At 39.7% G+C, this 22,040-nt stretch overlaps 1 protein-coding gene across 5 annotated transcripts in view; it reads left to right on the plus strand.

The window, feature by feature from the left end:
• The first annotated feature begins 450 nt into the window (after nucleotides 1–450).
• prpsap2 (phosphoribosyl pyrophosphate synthetase-associated protein 2) overlaps nucleotides 451–22,040 on the plus strand; it is a 35,248-nt gene continuing 13,658 nt past the window's right edge. For 3 of the 5 annotated variants that reach the window (XM_043711222.1, XM_043711221.1, XM_043711219.1), the window contains exons 1-5: nucleotides 543–628; nucleotides 1,094–1,258; nucleotides 4,170–4,222; nucleotides 17,534–17,600; nucleotides 19,141–19,313. In XM_043711222.1, the coding sequence (XP_043567157.1) occupies nucleotides 1,176–1,258; nucleotides 4,170–4,222; nucleotides 17,534–17,600; nucleotides 19,141–19,313 (376 nt within the window). In that variant the 5' untranslated portion in view covers nucleotides 543–628; nucleotides 1,094–1,175. Of the gene's footprint in view, nucleotides 629–1,093; nucleotides 1,259–4,169; nucleotides 4,223–17,533; nucleotides 17,601–19,140; nucleotides 19,314–22,040 lie in introns of all 5 variants that reach the window. The other 2 variants (XM_043711220.1, XM_043711223.1) reach the window with 2 other exon arrangements.

Here is a 22,040-nt window from a genome sequence, read left to right on the forward strand (position 1 = left end):
GCCCTTTGCAAATTGACACATACAGAAAAACTTGCAAACTCAGACACAAACAGCGTCATCACATCACGTGCGGAACCTCACGACGTCACGACTTTACGACATGTAGCTCCGCCCCATCCCAGACTTACCATGTGTCCCTGCCCAGTAGTCACGTGCTTGCGGGAGGACCCAGGAGGCAGAAGACCTGTTCTTGGCCCGTGTGCCAGGGTAGGGAGCCTCGGTTGTCAGGGGTGCGGCTAGGTTTGCAGGGGAGGGGCCGTGGTTGTCAGGGGTGTGGCCAGGTTGCCAGGGGAGGTGCCTTGGTTGTCAGGGGTGTGGCCAGGTTACCAGGGGTGGTGCCTTGGTTGTCAGGGGTGTGGCCAGGTTGCCAGGGGAGGTGCCTTGGTTGTCAGGGGTGTGGCCAGGTTACCAGGGGAGGTGTCTTGGTTGTCAGGGGTGTGGCCAAGTTGCCATGGGAGGGTCCCTAGTTGTGAGGGGCGGGCGCGCAGTCCTTGAGCGTACGGGAGCGCGCGGTGGCAGCGTCGACGCAGCGGCAGTGTTGGCGGGTGCAGGTGAGCAGCACCGTTCTGGGGAATTGACGCGGCCGTTGGTTCCCGTTAACGGTCACACCGACCGTTCCTCAGAACCGGTGGGTAAAAGACCCAACGAGTGGGTGGGAGTGCGTCGCCTTGATTACCAACGGAGTCCCGTGGGCAGCGAGTGTCCGGCCTGATGTTTGGGGGCTGGCGTGTGAGGAGAAATGGTTTGCGGGGGGAGTGAGTCAGGACTTGTTGTTGTCGTTTGGCCTTTGGGCCTTGCCCAATACTCGGGGCGGCTTAAAATGGGCGCTGATCGTGCAGAGGAGGCGAAGGGGTTCTCCACATGTGACAGGAACTGCAGCAGACCCACTGTGGCTTTGCAAGTAGTTACAGCGTGGAGAGAGAGAGAGAGAAAAGGGGTGGAGTTTTATCTCTTTAAAGCTGCCCTTTTAAAGTGTATTTTATATTTGCAATTTTATTTTCGAGCGAATGTCTCATACGTGTCGTGCTTGCTGTGAATTCCTTTTAAAAATTGTGCCCACTTTGTAATAAAATACGTTTTTGTTAAATTGCAGGTGAATTGACATTGGGGGGTGGTGGTGGTGAAGATTGGCAAAAAGGATCGTATTGAGGGGAGGCTTACAGGACCCACCAGCCATGAACGTAATCAAAGGTGGCCTGGCACTGTTCTCTGCCAACTCGTGTTCAGCCTACACAGAATTAGCCAGAAAAATTTCAGAGTAAGCAAATATTCTTTTTTTATAAAGTTATCACTATATATTACTCTGGATTGACTGATTTTTCTATTTTAGAAACAATCTGTGCAGTGCTATGTTTTAAAGCATTTTTTTATAAATCATAAAATTGTACAGAAAGAGACCCTATTGCCTGTTGAGTCTGTACAAGCAAAAATACATTGCTACCTACGCAAGTCCCACTTTCCCAGACTAGGCTTGCAGCCTTGGATAAATACCAAATATCATAACATTCAAGTACTTTTTAAAGGTTGTGAGGTTACTTTCCTCAACTACTCTCCCAGGTACTGCATTCCAGGCACCCACCATGTAGGTGAAAAACCATTTCCTCAAAACCACTCTAAATCTACTTCCTTTCAATTTAAAAGTGTGCCTCTTTGACTTAACAGTTCATCTAAGGGGAACAACTGCTTTACATGCCCCTCATAATCTTATACACCGCTATCAGGTTCCTCCCTCAACCGTCTCTGCTCCACCAAAAATAACCTGAGCTAATCCAATCTTTTTTTCATGGTTGAAATGCTCTATACCAGACAACATCCTGGTGAATGTTTACCATTCATAATGAAATGGGCACATATTGCTACTTCCTTTTTACTTCTATTAATATCATAAGCCTGATTTCTTTTTTTGGTTTTTGCTTATGGTTTGCTACAGCGGAGTTAACCTATTCTTGCGTACTCCTATATAGACCTACGTATATATGTGCAACTGATTCATGTATGGAGTCACCTTGGGAGAGTTAGTATGTTAACTGCTATTCATTGCTTGATAGAGGTGCTCATTTTATTGAGCAATCATAACATTTGCCAAATTATAGGCATATGTTCTTGAATACTATAAAATGTTATGCAAACTCCCAGTATTTTTAATGTCCCTTAATAAAAATGCTACAAACAGAATAAACTATTCTGCATTGTATCATGTGAACGAAAGTACTATTTGGACACTAGATTTCACAGTAGATTGAAGATGCAAACTTCAGTATAGACTATGTATTCTAAAAGAACAATTAGATGTAATACTGATTTATTTCAGCTTATTTCTACCTTTTCATCTTTTATTCTTGGGAGGGAGTATGAAGTGTTTTTTTTTCGCCCTCATTTCTTGTTCAGTTCAAACTGTTTTTGGTCAGTAAACTTAGTACCTTTTTTACATTTTAATATTTACAAATTTTAAGAGGAAAGGTGTGCATTTTTTTTCCACTTGTGCTGCTTCAGCATTTTAATTGTGTGTAATGCAGTCTTTTTAAGTAAATTGAGTGTATCTAGCAGGAATTGATTATAGCATTTTCTTAGTACCTCTATGTTGCACCATTGCTGACTTTGATGACATGGTGAACATTTGTTCCACCTGCTGGTGCAGAATTGTAAAGATCAGGTATTTGTTGTGGTAGATGAACCCCAGCAGTTCAAATGTCATAAATGGGTCCCATGCCCTTGATTTTTGTCAAGTTGCTGAAGTCGGCAACATTTCCTGCTCTGTTCACTATCCAGTGAAGCTTTGAAAGTGGGCTTGTGGACATGTCAAGTGAGGACATGTCTATAATAGCTACAATGCTTGAAGATTCTGCTACTGCCCTCTATAGGAGAATGGTGGATTACATAAATCTGACCTTCCCTCCTGCTGCTCCCATGATTACAAAGTCTGTTGACAGACTGAAGATTAACAGGGGGCAATCAGTGACCATGCAGCCAAAAACATGAGAAAGCATTTTCATGAAAGGGGGCTACAAAATGCTTAGAAAACACTGGCTTCTGTGAATGGCTATTAAATGTTGGAGTTTAACTATTGAAAGTCAAAGAAAATAACATGCAAAGAATTGTAGGTTTGGTAGGGATTTTGCACCTTTATAAATTAATTTAACCAGGAAGTAATTTTAAAGTAACTGGATTTGTGCACCTTATTAAAATCCTGTTCTGGAGCCCAGACTGTCATGTTGCTCGATGAGTCACTGATTTCTCTTCAAAGAATGAATCTTTACATCCTGTCCAGTTGAATGGGTTTTCAATATGCTTGCCGCAGAGTGAATATTTACTAGTAATTTGGATATAGTTATTCAAATAATTCATTTATGTTCACTTTGAACATAAGGCTTTCTTCTGACTTTTTTTAAATTTGATTTTTAAAAAATCTTTTGTGACTTTATTGCTTTATTGGAATACACTTTACCTTGGTCTGCCCTAGATTTGAGCTTTTTTTCTCCTGAACTGAACATTGTATAAAGCCTAGTGAGGTGTGCCGCAAGTATAAAAGATTTCCACTACCTCAGTGAAGTCACTAGTTTTCAAATGTGAGCAGTTTATTCAACAATAATGTGCCATTATAGGAAAGGCAGACCTGTCATTTGCCCATTAAGCAGCATGGACAGTTTCCAACTGAGGTGATCATTGAGTGATTATGCCTGACAAGCCATCAATTTTAAAAAAAAATTCTCTATTCCGCTTTCCTCCAGTTATTAGAGCATCCAGCTTATTTGTGGTGTCTACCCATGTATTCACTAGGAAGATGAAGAAGCATTGTAGCCCAGACAAATAGTCAATTCTGGGATTAGGTGTTCATTGTGCTGGGCCACTTCACCACATTGTTGATTAAATGTCATTTTTAGTTTGGTCACGCATATGAACGAAATTAAGATTGCCAGTTGTTGTCAGTGTTATTCTATAGTGACTATTATAATAAATATGCTTGAATGTAAATTTTATAGGTAAGTATTAGTACTTCCTTTCTATCTCTGACCCACTGCTCCCCCAAAAGAGTTATATACTTTTTTAATCTCAGTATTTTTGATTACCCTTTTAAAGACATGTCCTGTGCCATAATTTTATGTAAAAGTCAACAATATGGTTTTTGAGGAACGATTTATTTGAGGGTTATTCCTCATCTTCAATTTTAGGCGACTTGGCGTAGAACCGGGTAAAGTTCAAGTCTACCAAGAAGCTAACAGAGGTAAGTGCACAGTGTAAAATATTTTAGTTTAATAAAGTTTCTTGGGAACTTTGCTTTCAGGGCTTATTTGCACTCTAAGCGTTGCTTTGTGAAGTACTGTTCTTCCTCATGTATAGCTTTTGTCTCTTAAAAATAACATTTGACCTGGGGTTATGCAAGAGGTGAAATTGCTGTGTCATCAAGACATGTAATTTTAAGGATTATTTGAATACTTTAAGGTTAACACTGATGAAATAGAGCAAATGTTTCAAAACAGCAGTGTTACATTACATTTGCTAAGCTTGAAGCATCTGGTAGAAGATGTTTTATAATTCATCCCAGTTAAGATTTTCAATTTGGAAACCGCCACTGAGAGTCATTGTTATTCAGCACAGAAACAGACCTTTCAGTACAATTTGTCCATGCTGACCAGATATCCTAAACTGATCTAGTCCAGTTTGCCAGCATTTGACACCTATCCCTCTAAGCCCTTCCGATTCATGTACCCATACAGATGTCTTTTCGAAATGTTGTATTTATCCCAGCCTCCAGCACTTCGTGTGGCAGCTCTTTCCATACAAACAACCTGTGCGGAAAAGTTGCATCTCAGGTCTGTTTTAGGTCTTTACCTCCTCACCCTAAATCTATATCCTCTAGTTTTGGACTCCCCTACCCTGGGAAAAAGGTGAAGAGCTTATGCTTGAAATGTTGACTCTCCTGCTTCTCCGGATGCTGCCTGACTTGCAGTGCTTTTCCAGCACCACACTTTTGACTCTGATCTCCAGCATCTGCAGTCCTTACATTCTCCTGGGGGAAAAAAGACTTGGCTATTCACCCTATCCATGCACCTCATGATTTTATAAACCTTTATAAGGTCACCCTCAGTCTTCCAAGCTCCAGGGAATAAAAGCCCCAGCCTATTCAGCGTCTCCCTATTATCCAAGCCCTCCGGTTCCTGTAACATCCTTGTAATTCATTTCAGAACTCTTTCAAGTTTAACAATATCTTTTCTATAGCAGGGAGACCAGAATTGAATGCAGTATTCTAAAAGTGGCCTAATCAATTACCCATATAGCTGCAACATGACATCCCAACTCCTACGCTCAATGCACTGACTAATGAAGGCAAGAGTACAAAAAAGCTCCCCCACATATCTACCTGTTTCAAGGGATTATGCAACTGGACCCCTAGGTTTCTCAATTGGTCACAGGCCTCCAGTTTGAGAGAGAGTCCTCTGTCTCTGAACTTCAAGCTAATTTTGTACCCAATTGTTTAGCTCACAATTGTTTGGTTTCAGCAACACCAAATCCTGCTAAACAGTCCACCATGTGGAATCTTGTTGATTGCCTTGCTGAAGACCATATAGACAATATCCACTGCTCTGCTTTCATCCATCATCTTTCTCACTTCAAACAAAACTCAAATCAATTTAGCAAGACACGCTTTCTCGCACACAAAGCCATGTTGATTGACCCTATGTGCGAGAAAGCGCATCTCACTAAATTGGTTGAGATTTTTCTAAGTGACAAGAAGATTGTCTACTGCTCTGCTTTCATCATTGTCTTCAGCAAAGCAATCAACAAGGTTCTGCATGGTAGACTGGTTAGCAGGGTTAGATCGTGTCGAATCCAAGGGGAGCTAGCCAGTTGGACACACAACGGCTTGAAGTTAAGAGACGGGGCTGTCTTTCAGACTGGAGGCCTGTGACGAATGGATCCAGAGTCTCAAGGATCAGCGCTGGGTCCACTGCTTTACATCATTTACATAAATGATTTTAGATGTGAATATAGGAGGCGCGATTAGTAAGTTTACAGATGACAAAGTTGGCGGTGTAGTGGACAGTGAAGAAAGTTACCGCAGAATACAAGGGGACCTTCACCAGATGGGCCAGATTTCAACTCCCCTGCTCATTGGATACTGCCTGACCACCTGTGCTTTTCCAGCACCACATTTGTTGACTTTGACTCTCCAGCATCTGGAGTCCTCACCTTTCTCCTAATTAGTCATTACCTGTCCAAATGCATGTAAATCCTGTCACTCAATGCCCTCCAGCAACTTGCCCACCACTGGTGTGAAGCTCGCTAGTCTATAGTTCTCTGGCTTTTCCTTATCACCTTTCTTAAATATTGGAAATACATTAGCCAATCTCCAGTCTTCTGGCACCTCATCTGTGGTTATCAATGATACAAGTATCTTAGCAAAGGGCCCTTGCTTCCCACAAACTTGTGGAAACACTTAATCAGGTCCCAGGGTTATCCACCTTTTATGCATTTTGAGTACCACCACTTCTGTAATATGGCCACTATATACTTATTTCTCCAAATTCTTTAGCTTCCATATCCTTCACCACAGTAAATACTGAGGTGAAATACTCATTTAGTATTTAGCTTTTTTCTGTGATTCCACACACAGTTGGCCTCTTTGATCTTTTAAGGGGTCCTATTGTTTCCCTAGTTACGTTTCTTTTGCCTTTAATGAATTTGTAAAATCTCTTTGGCCAATAGGGTTAAGGAGAATCCAAAGATATCTCGTGTCCCCTTGAATGAAATGCTAGAAGCTCTCAGTGACTGGAATTGCAAATGTTGATGCCTTCAGAAGAAAGGGGAGGTGAAAATACCAGAATATAGGAATGCGTTTTCATTGTAATGATATTTCTGATCTGTTACTTGGATATGTTGAGCTAGGGTTGACCTTGTATATTTTGATGTGACACAGTGCAGCTTATTGCTTGGGAAGCTGGCTAAAGCTACCGGTTTTCAGTGTTGTCCCCTAGGTTGCAATTTGGTTTCTCTTTCTCTCAGTAGAACTGAGCTCTGCATCTCATGAGTAAACCAAAAAACCTATTCTCTTGAACTTAGGCTCAGTAAATGTAAATAGTGACAACAGTTAGCCTATGCATGACATTCTCTTAAACAGAAAGGAGTAACTTGCTGTTTTTTAACTGCAGAAACTTCATTGAAATTGAGATTATTCTGGCAATGAGCCCAAGACCCTGTAAACTCTAATCCTAAATTGATGCATTGGTCTATCTATTGCACAGCTACATATTTGCAAGAACACATAAGACAAAGCTAATGTGCTATCTGTTTTGTCTGTACCACTAGACAAAAGTGATAGTTTGAAATAAAAAATCTACAAGAATATTCATTGTTCAGTGTGTTGTATAGTACTAAGCTTTTTTTTAAGATGGTGTTTGAATTAGATGCGCAAGTGTTTAACATACATTACAATTGTGCTGATTTTTAGCTAGTATTTAGGATCGCCTTCACCATCTTCATTCCATTTCCGTGTTTGAAAAGGTATCTGTTGGTGAACCTTTGCCAGAGTGGTTGCATATCCAGAGTGCATGCGTGTGTTAAAAAGGCCATGCAATTGGTGTCAGCAGGTTTTTTTTATTTTGGGGCCAGATCAAATTTAGACTGCAGGATTTTTATTTGGCAAGGGGGATGATTGTGGTACAGGTTACTTGTCACAAGCACAACTGTTGTTGAGCTATTTAACATAAATACAAGAGTTCCTAGTCAACATCCCACTTTGTATTTCCTGAAATGTGAATTTACCTCAGATCTGTGGTGAAACCATAGCAACTGTTTTGTGTACAAAATGTTTATTTGAATTCCGTAATGAATTATCAAAGTAAGAATAATATAATTTGTATTTGAGATACCGATGTGCATAATGTACAGTAAAAAGTCGAACAAATGCATTTCACCTTTTTTATGTTTGATTTTAAATCGATCTCTTTGGACATGATACACCTCCAGGTTGAGTGGCACTTAATTCTGGGCCGGAAGATCCAGAGTCGTCAACACTGCCACTTCTTCCACAAGACCCCAGGAGCATCTCTAGGTGGCCTGAGCCAATACTCAAATTAGTTGTTGCTTCCATATCTGTTTTCTTTAGTTTAAAAATTACCAATTCTAATTATTTTCTCACCAGATTTTGTGCCCTCAAAATAATTTGAGAAATTTTCCAAATGTTACTGTGTCACCAGGTGTTGCACAATTTACTTGATGTATGATGTTTTGTCTGGCAAGAGACCTGGTTGAAATTTTGGGCGCCCATAATCCGCATTCCATTAGGCAGTAGTTCGCAGCAAAACATAGCTAATATTACTCTTCTGCAACACTAAGTTGCCTTTTTGAGCGCTTATTTTTAGTTTTGGGCATCTCTGGCATGGTGTCTTCAATTTTCACCCAATGATTTGTCTTGAATATACTTGCAGAAGAGTTGTTTATGCTGTAGGAGTAATTTTTGTTTTTTTTCTTCTTATTTGTATGGTGCACAGTTTTGGTCAGGATGTGTTTGTTAGAAACTGCTATTCTAAAAATTCTGAAACAAATACTTGCTTTACAGTTAGGAAAAGAAAGATGGGCTTTATCTCATCAACCATAGACTTAATTATAATTACTGAAGCATAACTACATGTACAAAATCTGTATGAATGCTGAGCATGTGATCTCATGTTATTGTTGATACTTTTGGAATTAAGCTTTGCCACATTGTGTAGGAAGTCTTTTCACTGCCGATTATCAGTGCTATCCGGCTAGTTAGGCCTTCCTAGGTATTTTTTTTTTAAATGTGTGGAGTACTTTTTGATTTTTACTCAAGTGTTAATGCGCTTATGAAGATGGTTTCTTTTCTCTCAACTCTTGCATTCATATACATTCCCACAGTTTATAGTGGAATGTTGGTAGGAATTGAAATGTTTTGTCCATTATAAAAATAGAATGGTCAGATTGCACCTAACATTCTTGTGCATGAATATTTGTGAAAACAAGTTCCTATAACTTAAAAAAAAGTGTAAACTATTCAACACTTCTGCCAGTCAAGATGACCATGTTGACCTGTCCTTACATTAAATTCTGTAACCTTAGATCATTCCTCTGGCAGAATATTCAAGAAATTAATCAGATTAAGGGAAGTTATTTGGAAGTATCTGTTCTAAGTGCAATTACACTCTTGGAAGTAAGAAACAAAGGATGTATGATGCTAATTCTAATTGGACAGCTGTGGCAGATAGAAACCAATGATCGTGCAGGTACCTGCTCATTGTTAGGTAAACTTTCATGACTACATTTGTTCCATTTTAGAGATTTTATTACATTTTGAATAATGTGTGAGATATAATCACACATATAATATGACTAGTATGATCTGCCACTGCCTGAAATAGCTGATGCTTTAATAAGGCTGTGACTTTATAATTAATCTCAGTGGGAATAACAAACAATTAGTGCTGTTTATACTATTCACAATGTGAGGAATTCTTATAAGTGGTAAGGCAAAGGTCTCTTGTGCAATGGTCATGTTCTAATCTCTGAGCTAGAACACTAAGATTCAAGTATCATCTGCTCCAGAGCTGTGTAATAATATTGCTGAACAGGTTGATTGGAAATTATCTCACTATTAAGACAAAAGGACTCTTGTCGTACAGTGATGGTGCCCCTAGCTTTGAGTTGGAAGGTCTGAATGCAAATCCCATCTGTTTCCAAAGTGGGTTGTAGCACCTCTTAAATTAAAAAATATCTAACTGTCTCTACAGAATCTTGGCTGCCTCTTAGTGTTAATCATTGGATGATCCACTTGCATTAACTTAAATTATAAATTAAAACATCTTGTTCTCACAGTATCTACACTTTAAACTACTACAAAATTAGAGGAGTCCTACCATCTGTAGTCTCTCAAACCTATTGAAGTAACTTGCATGTTCTCTTATTTGGCTGCCGGATTGGGGGATTAATCAGCTCTAAGGAAACTTTGTCCTGCATGTCAGTAACATAGAGTCAAAGAGATGTACAGCATGGAAACAGACCCTTCAATCCAACTCGTCCGTGCCAACCAGTTATCCTAATCTAACCTAGTCCCCTCTGCTAGCACTTGGCCCATGTCCCTCAACTCTTTCTATTTATATACTCATCCAGATGCCTTTTAAATGCCGTAATTGTACAGCCTCCACCACTTCCTCTGGCAGCTCATTCCATACACACACCACCCTCTGCATGAAAAAGTTCACCCTTAGGTCCCTTTTATATCTTTCCGCTCTCACCCTGAACCTATGTCCTATGGTTCTGGACTACCCACCTCAGGTAAAAGACTTTCTGTTTATCCTATCCATGCCCCTCATGATTTTATAAACCTGTATAAGGTCATCCCTCAGCCTCTTGCCATGCTAGCAAAATGGGTGTGATTTGCCCTGCAAATTTTATTTTCTCTTTGTGGTAGTTAGTGCCAGTTGGTGCTTTCTTTGTCCTTGGCAATTTGAGGGCGAAAAGCAAGACAACATTCTGACACTTTATAAAATGCATGATTTAAGTGCAGTCATACCTTCCTGTTCACTACGGTGTTTGTATGTTAGTGAGCATGAGACTGAATTGGCTATATATGGATTTGGTTGCATGTTCCACTTTTCCCACTTCCCCAGTAATTCCCACTGGTTAAATGCAAGTACTTTCTATCTGATTCTTGTACAAACAAATTGGCATAAATTATCAGGAGTATTTATAGATTGATAGTCCTTTAATGATGTGGTTGTTGACACTTCAAAAGCCTCTGGTCTGAATGATGTCTGAACTTGCATTGCCAATACTTCTGTTTAGTAGTTGACAATTGTAACGTAGTAAAATAATTTGGACTATTGAGAACATGATCATCGTGTGCTCCTTTTCCTATTCCCAGGAAATTCAGCAGTGATGTGTTGTATTAAAATGTAAGTGTATGAAAAAGGCCCTTTTGATTTCGACTAGATTAGATTACTTACAGTATGGAAACAGGCCCTTTGGCCCAACAAGTCCACACCGACCTGCCGAAGCGCAACCCATAGATTTCTGCTTTGAATTCTAATACATTTGGAAAGACAAGAAAATTGAATATAATTTGTTTTATGGAAATGGATTTTTACCATTGGTCAAAGTTTTTTTAATGTATTTAATTTGTAGCATAATGTTTTGTATATTATCAATTAAGTACCTTTTGTATATTGAACTAAGTTGTGCAAATTTTCTTTGAAATCATTGCACGCATTAGAAATAATTCCTCCTTTGCAAATTAAAATTGTCTGTAGTACTGAGCTAACCAAAGGAGGGGCACCCGAGAATGGTAGTGATGCATAAATGTGAAAGGTAAGTTTCTCCAATCACTTAACTGAAATCACTGTTGTTGTGTTCTGGAATGTGGATCAAAGTACAAACTTCATGATTGTTTTGCAGAGCAGGTTAATCTTGGGGGCATGTGGGTCTTTCTGCAGTTGCTGATAAGATAGCAGGATGGATGGGAGCCTGAATGTAGCAAGACATCACTGTTTGACCTTAGTGAATCCAGAAGAACAGACTGTGGTGGAGTACAGATCCTTGAGGGTACAGAGATAGATAGAATACAGGCTTTATGCAACCGATGGGATACTTCTGTTATTATCAGAAGTTTAGAATGTAAGGGAAGTTATGCTAGAGCTCCATTAAATATTTAATAAGGTATACCTAGAGTATTGCCTATAATTTCTAGTTACCATTGTAAAGGAAATATGTTTTCTTGGAATCAAGAAGGTAGAGAAGATTTAATTGAGATATATAAAGTTATGAAGAGCTAAGATATGTTGATTGAAAAGACTTATTGACCATAGCAATAAGGTCAATAACTAGGGACTGTAGCTTTACAGTATTGAAAGAATACTTAGGAGCGCAGTTGAAATAAGTATTTTAGCAAGAAGGGTGGTAGAGGTGGAGGAGTGAAGCTTTTGCTTATGGACCTGAAGTGCTATTACTGCAGGGTAGTGAACCAAGAGTTGAAGAATGTGATTTAGCTAGCTAGCCTGCTTTCTGCTAACATGGATATGAAGGACCAAAAGTCCTGTTGGAACTTTTGTATTTTTTTTTCTAATTTAGGCAAATGCTTTCCTTAATTAATGAATAATTTGCTGGTAGCATAGCATAAAGTCATACAGCATGGAAACAGACCTGTCCACCCAACCCATGTCGACCTTAATCCCAAAATGAGCCACTATCACCTGCCTACACTTTGCGCATATCCCTCCAAACATTTCTTATTCATGTACTTATCCAAATGTCTGAAAATATTGTAACTATACCCACATCCACCACTTCCTCTGGAAGTACATTCACACACAAACCATGGTGCTTTTCAAAAAAAAAGTTGCCCCTCATGTCGTCTTTAAAATCTTTCCTCTGTCCTTAAAAATACACCCATTGGTCTTGAAATTCCAGGGAAAAAACATCTGATATTGATCTTTTCCACACGCCTCATGATTTTATAAATCTCTGTAAGGTTGTCCCTAAACTTCCTACATTCTAGTGAAAAAAGTCCTAGCCTCTCCTACCCTAAATCCTCCATTCCCACCAACATCCTGGTAAATCTTTGAGCCCTCTCCAGCTTAATAATAATCTTCCTGTAACAGGGCAACGAGAATTGGACACTCTACTCTAAACCAATGTCCTGTGCACCCTCAACGTGACATCCCAACTCCTGTATTTAAAAGTCTCAGCAATGAAGGCAAGTGCTATAAATGCTTTCTAAACTACCCTGTCTGCATGTAATGCAAACTTCAAAGAATTATATACCTAAATCCTTAGGTCTCGCTGTTCTACAACTCTACTTTTAAGGCCATACTTTTAATTGTACAAGTCCTGCCTTTGTTTTTACCAAAATGCAGTACCTCCTATAGCCAAATTAAACTCTATTTCTCATTCCAGTTATTATCCAATGCAGATAATTGAGTCTGGTAGCTTTTCTGAAGGAATATTATTGTCATAGCTGCTTTTCTGAACTGTGAGCATTGTGATAGCTGCAAAATACAATTGCTAAACATTTTTCCTTTACAATGGTGTCCTTTTAGTAGTTGAAATGCAAGAGCATTGGGTTTTGATTAAGTAACTGTTAAAATTCTGTTTCATTGGTCAGAGAACAGATTAGATCCAACATCTGAAGATTAGCATATTTAATTGCAGACCATAACATGAGGATATATATTTGCATGTGAATTGTTCTATGGTCTGAATTGACTTTGCTTCCTATTTGACTTTTCATTGTCTGAGGGAACTGATGTGTGATTGTGTTTGAGTGCCAGGCTCTCTGAAAGGGAGACTCATCAAAACAAGGACTGCTGCAGCTATGCAGATACTGATTCCACCCACTATACAGGCATACATTTCATGGCATCCTGGACCAGAACCGTTTTTACTCCATGCAAAAAAATATTTACTGCATGCAAAGAACCTGGAATTGCGGTGGGATTGAACTGTCCAGAAGGCTGGCTCTCCTCTCTGAAGAGAGAGCTGAGACAATTTATAATATATCTTCAAGATTGTGAAGGGGTGTGAATGGATTAACGTGGAAAGAATCTTTCTAGTTGCCAGAGTCAAACATCAGTGCCATAAAAATATGATCATTCTACATAAATCCAATAAGATGATATAGAGGTGATACTTTAGCGAGAGTGCGGTTTGAATGTGCAACTTGCTGCTGTATAGGCTAGCTGAGGCAAATGATATTTGAGGGCAAGTTCAATTGTATAAATGAGAAAGGAGTAGTAGAAAAATGTTCGTATTTATGTATGTGTAGGAGGAGCTTCATTTGAAGTATAAACACCAGTACACAGTGAAATTGGGCAAAGAGGCCTGATTCTGTGCTTCAAGTTACATATTTCATTCTGTTTCTGTGGCAGATTGTCAATAGAAATGTAAGCTATGGTTGCTACTGGGTGAAGTAAAATACTTCTGTGCAGAAAGTCCCAGTTCTACTAGATTGAACAGGTTGTCTTGTGTTATTGAATGACATTTTTGGCGGCTTAATTTGCTGAGGAATGACATTGTTAATTACTGAAAACTCAACCAGTAACCTTGCTTGTCATTTATTTACTAATCCACGCTCCTAATAATGAAAATACTTCAGAGCATTTTTAAAGTAAACATTTCTATCAGCAAGTCATGCGTGAACAACTGCTATGAAGGGAAAGATCACTTAGTTCTGCTCCATTTTATCTTGTATAGAGAAAAAAATTGAAACATTACTTAATTTTGTTCTGTTAGGATTTGCACTTTTGTGAATTGGGATAAACAGACGATGAATTGGCATTCAGAAAATTAAGTTCATGCATTTAGAAATAGTCTGTAATAAGTTGACTGTTGCCAGCAAGAATGTGTTGCTGCTAATGAGCTTGGTTGCAAGAATGGATTTGGCTGCATGTAATCTAGGAATGATTGCTGCAGTTTGTAATGTCAGAACAAAGCAGTACTCCTCTGTGGTGTGAAATAATTTAATTTGCAAACCATAGTGCTAGAGAAACATTACTTGCAGATCATCGGGTCATGGAGACATACAGTGCAGAAACAAACCCTTCGGTTCAACGTGTCTGTGCCGACCAGTTATCCTAAGTCAATCTAGTCCCATTCACCAGCACTTGACCCATATCCCTCTAAACCCTTGCTATTCATATACCCATCCAGGTGCCTTTTTAAATGTTGTTGTAATTGTGCCAGCCTCCACCACTTCCTCTGGCAGTTCATTTCATACACACATCACCTTGGGAAAAAGTTCTCCTTTTAGGTCCCTTTTAAATCTTTCCTCTCTCACCTTAAATCTATGCTCTCTGGTTCTGGACTCCCCCAGCCTGAGGAAAAGACTTCGTCTATTTACTCTGTCGGTGCCTCACATGAATTTATAAACTTCTATAAAGTTACCCTTGAACTTGAAAAGTGAACTAAAATTAATCTGCTCCATCTTGTACAACGGCATCGCACAGAATGCTGAGATATAGGCTTTGTAGTAATATCACTAGCTTAATAATCCAGAACCCCAGGTAAATGTGGGTTCAAATCCTGCCATGGGAGATGCCATTTTCTGAAGCAAAGCTTGGTCAATTGCAGAATGAAGTGCCTGTACAGTTCCTTTGTAGTTCTGTCACAGAACAGCACTTGTCCTGTACCAGAGTCATCTTTCTTCCTTCGTCATTCCAATCGTAATGACTGAATTGTAGTATCGTATTTGTGAGCAGTTATGTGCTATGGACCGTTGACCAGTATGGCTTGATGGGTTGCAATATTCTAAACTAACTTAACTGAAACAGGAGAAACTTGGTATTAAGACTACTTTTCACTTGTGAACTGAGTGAATGTAAAGAATCATTGGATTATGTAAACAAGTTTTTCTCACTCTCACTCTTGGCCAAGATCTTCAGTATCCTAAAGTATTTAACATCAATCGCAGAGACGTCTGTTTGGTGTTTGAATCATATTTTGATCTTCTCTGCTGTAAACCAATTTTCACGTGCAAATTTGTAGTCCGTGGTGAAACAATAGTGCTTGTGGACGTTGGAAAAAAGTCTTCCACAGATAATCTAGTGATTTCTTTGTCTTGGCTTTAGCCTTTCCCAGCAGCAATTTCAATTTAGTTGAGAGGATGTATTTTCTTCCAGATGCAATATTGTCACCAAACATGAGCAGTAAGTGCATTGAAGTACTCAGCACCATACAGAATCCTTTTAAATGTTGAGTTCTCCTTCACTTCTCCTTTTTCAGATAATGAAAGAGCTGATTGACTGGATTAAGACAGAAGCTAAAATGAAGAAACCTTTTTAAAAATGTATTTTGGAATATTTTTGTCTCTAAGCCAGAAATTTGATATCCCTCTAATAGAAAATTTGCCTTTCTGGACTATGTGGGTCTTTATAAGTAATTCAATTAATGAAGTAAATCTGGAATAAAAAGCTCATGACCTTAAAGATGATCCTGAAACCATTGAATTGTATTTTCAAAGTTATTCATGCATTTTAGAGAGAGAAATCTTCATTCTTCATCTGATTTGATGTATGTGATTCCAGATCCACAGCAGTATAGTTGAATCTTGGATACCCCTTGAAATGGCTTAATAAGCTACACAGCTATATTTAAAAACTATCTTTGCAGTATATATTGTAATGAGTAATAAATGTCCAATAACCTTGCTATTGACACCTACATCCTTTACTCAATTTTTAAGAATCGTAGCATTTGACAGTCATTTAAAAAACCTAGTTAGCCCCCTCGACAAGGATGGTTTAAAGGAGTTTTACAGTGAGACAAGCAACATAAAAGAATTGCTCATCAAATGGTGTCTCAACATCACAGTCTCTAGAAAACCACAGATTCACTATTAACTTTTGAATGAGTGGACTCCAGAAGCTTGTCATTTTCCATGGCATTGTTCAGTATGGAAACACACTTGTGTCCATGCTAATCTTCTCTGTATCGTTCCAAAATGTGGAACGCTTCACGAATTTGTCATCCTTCCATGCCAACCAGATATCCTAAATAAATCTAGTCTCATTTGCCAGCGTTTGGCCGATATCCTTCTCACCCTTCCTATTCATATTCCTATCCTGATGCCTTTTAAATGTTATAATTGCCCCAGCCTCCTCCACTTCCTCCAGCAGCTCATTCCATACGTGCACCCGCCTCTGTGTGGAAAAAGTTGCCCCTTAATTCCCTTTTAAATCTTTTCCCCCTCACCTATTAGTTTTGGACTCCCCCACCCCAGGGAAAAGACCTTGTCTATTTATCCCATCCATACCCCTCATGATTTTATAAACCTCAACTTCTGATGTTCTGATGAAAATAGCCCCAGCCTATTTAGCATCCCCCTATTGCTCAAACCCTCCAACCCTGGAAACATCCTTAAATCTTTTCTGCATCCTTTCAATTTTAACAGCATCTTTCCTGTAGCAGAAAGATCAGAATTGAATGCAATATTCCAAAAGTGATCTAACCAATAGTCTGTACAGCTGCAACATGACATCCCAAAACCTGTACTTGATGCACTGACCAATAAAGGCAAGTATACTATCAAACCCACATCAAATCCTTTCTACCTGTGACTCCATTGTCAAAAACGTGAAGCCTGACCTTTTTTTTTGTGCTGATTTTGCAACTACCTAATGTGGATCTATAAGAACACAAATTACAGTATGATGAGAGAAAAGTGGTTTCACGTACAAATATATTGTCTTGTTGTTTTGCTTTGAGCAATAAGAGGTCCTGGAAATATCAGTAGTGATTGTGGTCCAAACTCTTTTTTGTTTCCTGAAAATGTAGAATATATAACCATGGAATATTTTACCCAGGTAGAATTTCCCCATCTCTCTCCAGTTGCTTCTACTGGCCAATGTTCCTTTTTTTTTTATTAATGTTAGATATTCCTAAATTGTCAAATGAACCTATTCTCCATCTTGCGCTGTGATATTTGCACTCAAGTAGTTAGGGATTAATCTGTGGAAAAGTGGTGATTATCAATGTAAATTTAAACTCCATTTTTAAGTTAACTTTTTAATTTTCTTCTTTCTAATAGAAACAATAGTACAGATTCAGGAGTCTGTCAGAGGAAAAGATGTGTTTATTATTCAGACTGTTTCAAAGTAAGTAATATTAAATGTAATTCTCTACTGTGCATTTCACTGATCAAATAAGGAACGTAATTTTGTGCAATTTGCACATGGCTTTTGCATGAGATATATTTTGAAAATGAAGTTTTAACTCCAATCTCTGGTTCCTTTTGATTTGAATTTAAAGTTGGGTTTTGTAATTTCAGTATTTAAATGCAACCAAAGCAAGAACACCACTTCTGCTACTTGATTTACAACAGAATAAATATTAAACTAACCTTTTTCATGTTTCAGAGATTGCATATACATTTTAAAACTTGGAACTCTCTCTAACTGCAAAGTACCAAATTTAAAATAGAAAACGGGGCAAAATCCAATATGTAAAAGACTTACTTATTTTGATCTTAAGTGGTCATTTTCTCTATGTTAATGAATCATTTTTCACAACAATTGGTCATACTTGTAGATCTAATCTGGTTTTCTTCAAAGAATCAGTCTCAGCTACAGGTCTGGCATAAGTTGAAACTCTTGATAGATTCTAAGAAACATTACTGTGTTTTACCGGCCTTTTGTTATTTAAAAGAAACCTACGAATGACTGCCTCTATTCTCAGTGATCTGGTCAACCTACCTGACTACAAAAAAAACCTAACAGTATCTCTGCTTTTGCATAAAAATGGATTGCCAGTCTATCAATTTGATAACTTGTGCAGAGCTACATTAGGAATGTCTGCTGTTATGGACCAGACTCAACACCTCAAAACATTTTTAAGCAGGTAGCCCAGACCATAACATTGCTATTTGTTTTAGCTAAGTGTATAGTGGATATTCTTGCTGTGAATTAGCTGGTCAGACTGTCGAGTTTTAAACAAACAGAATTTGTTTCCAAAATTATGGAATGAAACACAATGAACCAAAAATAGAATACCCAAATAACTTAATATCCTATCAGAACTCGACAGGCTATCCTGACTTAATGAATCTGCTCCAAAATACTTGCAACAGTCCCAATAAACAAACCCCTTAGCACAAAGAGCAAAAATGACACAAAAAGCTTGCAGGTTACCAAATCAGAAAGACGGAGAGTACCAGGTTGGACTTGCTCCAGCAGCCTTTCTACATGCATGCTGCTGCTAAATTGAATAAAACAACTAAGCTGCTAGGACTGGCCGCATCCCTTTTCTTTATACAAATTATTTTAAAACATGGAAGTCTTCTGTTAGCTGTGAACAAATGGGCCCTAAAATCTATTGAGTCTGGGCCATTTACAACCTCTGAGACAAACCAAGGACAATCTAACCTTGTCAAAGGAGCAGGTTTGTCACTCTGCCTATTAATTTTCAGTTTCATGTGACACCAGGGGAACAGTGTTATTGTGAATGGCCTAGTGGTTACAACTAAATAGTTTTAGCAGTTTTAAGAAGTCGTGTTCAGATTTCAGATTTTCTGTTGATCTTGTTTGAGGGTGACTTTTTGAAAGGGGGCAAAATAAGGGGAAAGCAAGTGATATCAATTCAATATAAATATGATTAAAGAACTACTTTACAAATTTATAACTTTTTTTTTAATAACAGGGATGTCAATTCCACCATTATGGAACTTCTTATCATGATCTATGCCTGTAAGACCTCATGTGCCAAGAATATCATTGGTGTAATCCCTTACTTTCCATACAGCAAGCAATGTAAAATGAGGAAACGAGGTTCCATTGTGTCCAAGCTTCTCGCATCCATGATGTGTAAAGCTGGTGAGTTGTGTTTGAGCTGCTTATTCTGCAACAATGTTCAATGGAGCTATACCAGAACTGTGTTGGAGAAGAGTATTTTTTATTTAGAGGAGAAAGTGTAGGCAAGTGCAATACCAAATTTGTTCAAAGCTGAAATCCAGAAGCACAGCACTGAGTGATAACCAGTTGATCAGTTTTTGGTGATCATCAATGATAAATGTTGATCAAACACTGGGTGATCTTTTGTGTTCTACATATGCTGTGAAACTGGAAAAGCGTTGCTCTGGAAAAGCACAGCAGGTCAGGCAGCACCCGAGAAACAGGAGAATCGATGTTTCAGGCACATGCCCTTCATCAGGAATAGGTGGGGTGGGTCTGAGAGATAAATAGATGAGGAGGTGGGACTGGAGTGGTTGGGGGAAGATAGCTGGGAAGGTGATGGTGATAGAGTGGAGCAGTTAGGTAGGAAGGCAAATGGAGAGGTAGGACAGTTCAAAAGGGCGGTGCTGAATGGAGGGTTGGATCTGGGAGGGGGTGGGAAGGTGTGGAAACTAGTGATATTGCCATTGATACTGGAGAGTCACATGGAAGAAAGTGAGGCATTCTCCCTCCAGTCGTCAGGTGGCTAGGGTTGGGTGGTGTAGGGGACCCAGGACTTGGCGAAGTGGGAGGGGGAGTTGAAGTGGTCAGCCACAGGCTGGTGTGGTGGTTTTGTGTGCGTGTGTGTATGTGTGTCCCGGTGACGTACTCTGACACATTCCGATAGTTGGTGTCCTTTCTCCCCAACGTAGAAGAGACCACGTAGAGAGCAACGGATACGGTAGATGAGGTACTTGGGTGCGCAGGACAATCTACTTGATTTGGAAGGGTCCTTTGGGGCCTTGGATGGAGGTGAGGGCACAGGTTTTATAGCGGCAAGGGAACATAGAACACAACAGTGCAGAACAGGGTCTTCAGCCCTCAATGTTGCACCAACCTTTGACACTTTTCTATCATCATCCAGGGGAGGTGTAGTTCAACCTGACAAACCCCCCCATCCCCCCACCCTCATCCCACAAAAGTGCTTCTGCCGAATCTGCTGCCATGGGGAGCATTTCCACTCCACACCTTGTCAAATGGCCTCATTTCAAAGACCACAATTTACCCTTCACCCGTGGTCAACAATGCTCTGTAGTGCATCTCCTCCACTTCCTGCACCTCCACCCTTAATCTCCACTCCTACAACTGCAACAAGGATAGAACCTCCCTGGTTCTTATCTTCCACTTCGCCAACCTCTGGATACAATGCATCATCCTCCGCCATTTCTGCCACCTACAGTCAGACCCCACCACCAGAGAGACTTCTCTCCCCACCCCTATCAGCATTCTGCAGAGACCATTCCCTCTGCGACTCCTTCGTTAGGCCCACACTCCCCCACCAACCCACCCTCCACGCCTGGCACCTTCCCTTGCCATTGCAAGAGGTGTAAAACCTGTGCCCTCACCTCCCCCCTCACTTCCATCCATAGCCCCAAAGGATCCTTCCACATTCGGCAAAGATTTTCCTGCACATCAAAACACCTCATCTACTGTGTCTGTTGATCTTGATGTGAACTCCTTAATATTGGGGAGACAGGATGCCAACTCATGGAACGTTACAGAACATCTCCTGGGACACACATACCAAGCAACCCCATCGCCCTGTGGCCAACTATTTCACTTCAATTCTCCTCCCACTTTGCCATCCAAAGATGAGTCCTCATCCGCCTCCGCTGCCAAATCCTAGCCATCCGATGCCTGGAAGAAGAAAGCCTCATCTTCCACCTTTTGTTTTGGAACCCGCCAACCACATGGCATCAATGTCAATTTCACCCGTTTCCTCATCTCCCCTCATCCCAGATCGAACCCTCCAACTCAGCATCACCCTCTTGAACTGTCCTACCTGTCCATTTTCCTTTCTAACTATCTACTCCACCCTCCGCTCTGACCTATTGCTATCACCCCACCGGCACCTAGCCATCCCCTTTCCAACATACCTTACCTCTAGCCCCAATTCCCACCCCCCCCAATTCCTGATGAAGGGCTTATGCGCAAAACGTCGATTATCCTGCTCCTGGGATGCTGCCTGACATGCTGTGCTTTTCCAGCACCACACTTTTGACTCTGATCTCTAACAGTTGCAGTCCTCACTTTCTCCTCTTATGCTGTGGGAAGCCTTGCATTCACTGAGAACTGAGAGCCTTTCAGTTGAGATTTCAAAATCATGACCATGTTTGTCCATGCTGTTTTCTGTGTTGCATTGATGTTGCCCAAGGTTATTTGATCAAGTCCTAGAATGGTGATAGAATGTCCAGTCTTCGTGTTTTGTGAGGTTAGTGGTGGTCGTGCGTAAATGAGTAGATGTTTTGTTTTGGTATCATTGAAGGGCAGCTATTATTGTAATTAAACCCAGAGTGGGTCAGGAAGGAACAGCATACACCAACATAAAAACAAAAGCAGATGGAGTTGAAGCAAGGGAATTTGTAAAAAGGCAAACTTTATGGTTCTTTACTTAAATACATATAGTATTTGGAGCAAAATAAGCCAACCGCACAAATATAGGTTAATGGGTATTACCTTATAGCCATTGTGGACATTTGTGCAAGGTGATCAAAGCTGGCAATTGAATATTCAGGAGTGTATGTCTTCAAAAGAATAGGGAGGAAGCAAGGTCTGGTGGTGTAGCTTTGTTAGTATGATGTGAAATAAGTAAGATAGTAAAAAAAACAT

The sequence above is a fragment of the Chiloscyllium plagiosum genome, chromosome 21 (genome assembly GCF_004010195.1).
Source record: "Chiloscyllium plagiosum isolate BGI_BamShark_2017 chromosome 21, ASM401019v2, whole genome shotgun sequence".
Classification (NCBI taxonomy): domain Eukaryota; kingdom Metazoa; phylum Chordata; class Chondrichthyes; order Orectolobiformes; family Hemiscylliidae; genus Chiloscyllium; species Chiloscyllium plagiosum.